General features: G+C 35.8%; 1 protein-coding gene across 1 annotated transcript; it reads right to left on the bottom strand.

Annotated features, from left to right (window-relative positions):
* Positions 1-76: 76 nt before the first annotated feature.
* Positions 77-2,043, bottom strand: LOC102216537 (heme-binding protein 2-like). The gene is made up of 7 exons (XM_005813034.2): positions 1,951-2,043; positions 1,791-1,850; positions 1,593-1,674; positions 1,237-1,357; positions 677-813; positions 429-592; positions 77-335 (listed from the first exon to the last, which is right to left on the bottom strand). Coding segments are annotated over exons 1-7 (657 nt in total). The 5' UTR covers positions 1,953-2,043; the 3' UTR covers positions 77-244.
* Positions 2,044-6,081: the final 4,038 nt, after the last annotated feature.

The following is a 6,081-nucleotide window of genomic DNA, read 5'->3' as shown; positions in this document are numbered from 1 at the left end:
AGATGTGCAAAGCTTTAGTTTACATAAATGTACAAAGATCTATTATTCACATATAGATAAATAAAAAAACAGAATGATTGCTGCAAAAACTACTTTATTTTTCAACAACAAAAAATTGAAAGCAAACACACAAAAACATTACAAAACTCTTATAATCATGGCTTTGTAGTCTGTGTGTTCAAACAGGGTTTATGTTCAATTTTAAGCAAAGTTCAGCTACAGCACATGCATTGTGTTCAGTAAACTATGCAAATGGTTGAAGAACTGGATCACACACTGGATCCCCCTCAACAACGTACCACACCTCACAGTGTCTCTTTTTCTTGGGCTTTGGACTACAAGAACATGAAAACACACAGAGATATTAGAATATGACTTCAACATACTGGGGTTGTTTTAAGCATTTGTGCCAGTTATCATTTTATCACCTGTCATATCCAGCTGCGAAGTGGGATCCTTTCCTGTACTGTACTTTGGCAGAGTCAAGAGCTTTCGACAGTTTCTTGGAGTACTTACTGTCAGACAAGGTGTTCATGTAGGAGTCATAGTCGATTACATAGACATTCATAGCAGGCGTTTCTTGGATGTAAACCTGCAAATTAGCAAAAGTGTTTTATTTGCAGAAAGCAAAAGCAGATCTCAGAGAAAAAGATTCAAGTTTTATAACAAAGTTTACATCATCATTAGTAGGTTTTGGTGGATCCATCTGATATTCTGCTGGCAGCAAGAAACTCATTGTGAAGACATCCATCCTCAAAATGCTCTTTTCAGGTATTCCCATCAGAACTGGAGCGGTCATAGGGATGTTTTGGCCTGCAAGGGAACAGAAATATTGCAAACAGAATTTGGGTACCAAAAAGAAAATATGTACACACTGTCGATACACATGGCAATTGGATAAATAAAATTCCACATTTAGATGAAGACCATTTTAATAAAGAGCAAAACATAGGACCACAGTATTTCAGTATTACTAATCAAGACATTTACCTTATTTTTGTTTTTCAAATTGGCAGTCAAGTTTTGAATGAAAGACAGTGAAGAATTGAGACCAAATTTTTTCTACAGGCTATTAAAGTCTGTTCTTTAGTTTATAATAAACAGTATTGCCCTTGTGTTTGTGCTTATAGGTCACACTGTGGGGAATTTTAGTTACTAAATGTATTTTTTCCCCACAGAAATAGCTGTAAAAAAAAGTGAGTGAAAAAAAATGGTAGCATCAAGTCACATACTAACTTGCTTCATTTTCACCGGTGATGTACTTGTACAACTTCCAAAACGCTGGTACCATCATAAATTCCATAGAGAAGGTGGTGTAATTAGTTGTAACCCATTTCACAGAGTCATAATGCCGCACCTGAAAATTATTATTATTATTATTATTATTATTATTATTATTATTATTATTATTATTATTATTAATGCAATTATTTCATGTCATTCTCAGGAACATTCTCCCTCGAATACTGATGGAGATAGGCTCTAGCCCCTGCAAACCCTTCAAGAATTAACAGATTTAGACAAGAAATAGGCACGTCCAAGCAAATATAAACTGTTTTTATTTTCATTTATTTGTTCTTGTAGACACTCGCCTCATATACGGAGTTCTTGCAAATCAAGTCAAACAGCAGGCACTGCTCTGTCTCATTGCAGAACTCCAGCTGGGAGGAGTCTCTGTAAAGTCAAAACATACATAATATTCTCTTGTATGCATTCACAAGGAAATGTTAAAGTAACATCTACTCATACCACATGCTGAGTAAAAGTGTCAGTAAGTTAATTTTTCATACCCAACTCTGGCCTCAGCATTTAGAACCAGCAGAAGACCCAGAAGACCTGAAAAACAAATCCTGACACACAAATGTAGAGCGTTTGTTTCATTGTTATTAAATTGAACTTCAATGCATTTCTGTTCACCAAGAATGTAAGTTAAAATGAACGTCTACTTACATTGCTGCTCACTGTCGAGTTCTCAGCACCTCAGAGAGTAATCTCCCCTCACTGACCCAAAGCAAGCATTTATTCCCTTCTGGTTATGAAAGGAAAACAGGCTCCTCCCTGAACTCCTAATACAGTCCAGACAACAGAGAGGCAGGACATGTGAGAAAATCTCCACAGAAGCCAAAGAATGTGGGAATACTTGCTGTCTCACTTATATAACCTCACCTTTGTGTAATATATTTATGTCACACCAACTGATGTAATAATAACGGATAGATTTTGTATAATTTAATTACAACTCCCATATTGTTGAAGAAAGTGTTTTGCTTCACTTCAGACAACATGACACAAAGGTCAGCAACTGTAACCTTGACTGTAACATCATGTGTATACATGCAGTGATGTAGGTGGACGGGTTACTGAACCAGAAACAGTAATTCTCTCTTTCGACTAACACGAAAATTTTCTTTTTCTGTTCTGATTTGTTTTGTTGTGAAATAAATAAATGAATAAAATAGATTCCAACATAAAAGCAATACCCTGAGCAGTAGCCCTCAACTGTTGATCACTGATGGAAAAGCAGATGTTTTTTTTTTTAAACCAGAAATTTGATCTTTATATGTTTTTTTTGTTTGTGTTTCTTGTTCCTCAGCTGAGACATAAAGGAGTGGACACAGCTTGTTGGATTGACACTTTAAGATAAATAAATATCTATCATCTACTTTCAGAGCGAGTTAGAACATTGTGTCTGATTGTCTTGTTCACACACAGTTTTATACATCAATGAACTGTATAGGAACAATGTAAAAAAAAAATACCTTGGATTCGGTTAGCAAGCAGACAAAAACTTTCCTGAGAGAGACATAATGGGACCACCAAGGGAATTAGTGGCATTGACAAAATCTTTTCTTAAAGCCCTCACGATACCTGTTTTGTCCTCAGGTGACACCTGATCTGGGCTGGGAGACAGAATGTTCAGTCACACCCTCTGCATTCAACTCAATTCCATTAGAAAGATACTTTATCAATCCCAGACAGAAATGAAATGTTGTTGTAACGCTAGACAGTTTTCTTCAGAGTTACTGTAGATCCTGATGGCTGTGAGCATGGGTCTCCTGTAGTGGTCAGTATTGCAGCAACCATTTGAAAGCTCTGATTGAAGACACTCTGTTGTTCCATGAGGGCAGTAGTTGTTAGGGCTTGCTTTAGCGTCTTCTGTGAGGTGTTGTAGTATTTTTCCCGAGCTGATGTTCGGGTTTTTTCAAGGCTTCCTCTCGTAGTCCAACTGTTGGGTCAGTTGGGCTTCTCTAAAATGCTTTTAGATGTAACCATGTATAGGCATGGTTGTATGTTTCTCTTGTCTCTGAGTTTTCCTGTGATCAAATCAAAATGAACAAGGTACATAATTACTCAACAAAATGGCAATATATATAACTTCCAGTCCTTTGATTGTCTTAACACATGTTCTTCAAGTTTCATAACATTGACAAAAATCTACTCAGTCAGCAGAATTTGTTGTGTTAGGAATGTGCAGTTTTTCAATCATCAAAAGTGTGGGTGCTTCGAAGGAATGCACATGACCACACTAACTTTTCTCTAAAAAAAAAATTCTAACCTCTTAAAAAAAGAACAATTTAAATTAAATGATTATCAGGCTTTATTGGGGAGAAAGTTTTAAGCTAGAGCAACAGAAATATTTTTTCTTTGATTCAAAATGATTTCAGGAGCAGAAAATAATTTGAAGACTTTGACACAGAAACAAAGCTGTTAAGTGGACAATTCAGATAAGTATATGCTGCTTTGTCTAACAGAATGCTCTGCCATTAATAATGAAAAATAGCTAGAAAAAACCCAGAGTTTCATTTGCATAATGGTGTGAGCATGTAGGGTTATATAACCTGCCAAACAGATGTGAACGATTTTTCTTTTGTCACTGAGAAAAAGGATTGAAGCAAAATGAAACCCTCCCACTGTTGCAAAACAAAATTAATGTTTTTTTTTATTTTCCTTACAAGAACAAGATGTGTCCTTATATAACAAGTGAAAGAAGAATCAGTAATGTCATGTAACATATTTCGTTAAGGTTTGGTGGTTTTGAAAGTTACTGGATTGTTTTGGCCTTATGGGAGCAGTGAAACTGACTCACTATTATCATTTTCCTCTGTATGAGTTTCAGGATGATAGCTTTATTTTACCTTAACACGTCTGTGTGATTGAAATTATTTATTTCAGTTTCATCTGTAAAATACACATGCATTTTTATATTTGCTAAACTAATTTTTCTTTGGGCTTTGAATAATTTTTTCGGGTCAAGAGTTGTTATTATGAAATAATTTTGATTGAAACAAAGAAGTGGGAGCTTTCAAATTAGAAATTATTGTAGATTTTGGTCTAGTCACTACAGAGGCATAAAAAACTGATTATACATTATTTATTCACCTCAACTACTCCAAAGCCAGTTAACTTCTCGTTATGATAAGGACTGTCAGTAGCTGGTAGCTCCTCTTTGCCAACAATAAAATTATTTATTTAATAGGACGCAATAAGCTGAACAATTCTCAAAACAACGGGAAGGCACAAGGAACTCAGTGAAGCTCTCAGAAGAATTGTAGATTTAAACAAAAAATTGGAAAACAGCATGATCAGTTCAAACAATTGTATGCAAGGACTAGATACTAATTCTTTTCATCACTCTGCAAAGATATGACAAATGACCCAAGCTATCATTCTCAGATTAAAGGAAATTGGTTACAGTATTTAGGAACATCACAGGAAGAACCAAAAAAGACTGACATGCCACAAAAGTGAAACTGATGGTGCTGCCGTTAGTACAGCTAGCTTTACATTTTCATGGATTGACGGGGTGTGGATGAACCAAAAAGCCCCTGTTGCAAAAGAAATCTCTCTGAACTACAGTTTTTGCTACTCGTATTTACAAACCCATGCCATCTAGAAAAAAAAATATTGAGCTCTTTGACTCCTTAAATATGTTTGAGGAGTCAAAGTGACATGTTCTGACCTCAAAACGATGTGGATTCTGACAACCATGCTGGTGGTGGGATCATGCTAAAGAGTATCCTTTAGCATTTCACAGTAACATTCTCTTTGCTTCTGATAGTAAATCTGTTCCATCTTTTGTGGAAAAAATATGAAGAAATTGAAAAAAACCCCAAATGTTCAGTATAGAATATATCTGTTAGACAATATGGTAAAAATACTTAAGTAATTTAAGGTGATCTTGAGGGCTAGTACAAAACAATAACACTTTAAATCAAATATTGCTTAGTAAATGTTACTTTGCACTCTTAAGTTCTCCCTGTGCATGCTTGGGTTCTCTCCGGCTTCCTCCCACAGTCCTTAAACATGACTGTCAGGTTTATTGGTCTCTCTAAATTCTCCCTAGGTGTGAGCATGTGAGTGCATGGTTGTTAGTCTGTCTCTGTGTTGCCCTGCGACAGACTGACGACCTGTCCAGGGTGTACCTCGCCTCTTGACCGAAGCGTTCTCTGAAGATAGGCACCAGCGCCCCACAAGGGTGTTAGAAAATGGATAGATGGAGTTCTTTCAGGGAAATCTTCTGGTGAGTGACAATATTTTTGTTGAAAAGAAAGAGAAGATTCATAACTATGGTATCAATTAAAAGTGCTAAATATCCTCTACAGAGAACAACCTAAACAGCTTGTGTTTATCATGCTTGGAACTTTTTGGCACGGTTCTTGTTCAAATCCATTTTGATAAGAACTGCCAGCAGCCTTCATTTTAGAAGCGTTATTCAGAGACAAACAGCTGAAAATCTAAAGGGAAATCATTTCACACGTGGGTAACAGTACGCTCTTATCCTTCCATCTTGTTACAGCAGAGAGGGTGTTGCACTACTTGAAACGTAATATTAGATTGAAAAGACACAGCGGTGCAGTCTAATTTGTTTCACTTATGGTTTAACTTTTTTATACAGAGTACTATAATGTTTCATACAAACTGAGCTATGATTGCAGTATTTGCATTTTCATCTTTAATAATGATTAGGCCTTGATATTAAATGTAGTAACAGGTAAATGTTTCAATGTACTTCATACGCTGCATATTAAGTACTTATTACAGTATTTACAAATATTACTTTTGAAAATTGGTTTACAAAAT

Source organism: Xiphophorus maculatus, chromosome 16 (genome assembly GCF_002775205.1).
Source record: "Xiphophorus maculatus strain JP 163 A chromosome 16, X_maculatus-5.0-male, whole genome shotgun sequence".
Lineage (NCBI taxonomy): Eukaryota > Metazoa > Chordata > Actinopteri > Cyprinodontiformes > Poeciliidae > Xiphophorus > Xiphophorus maculatus.
This window is presented reverse-complemented; position numbering and strand designations above follow the sequence as displayed.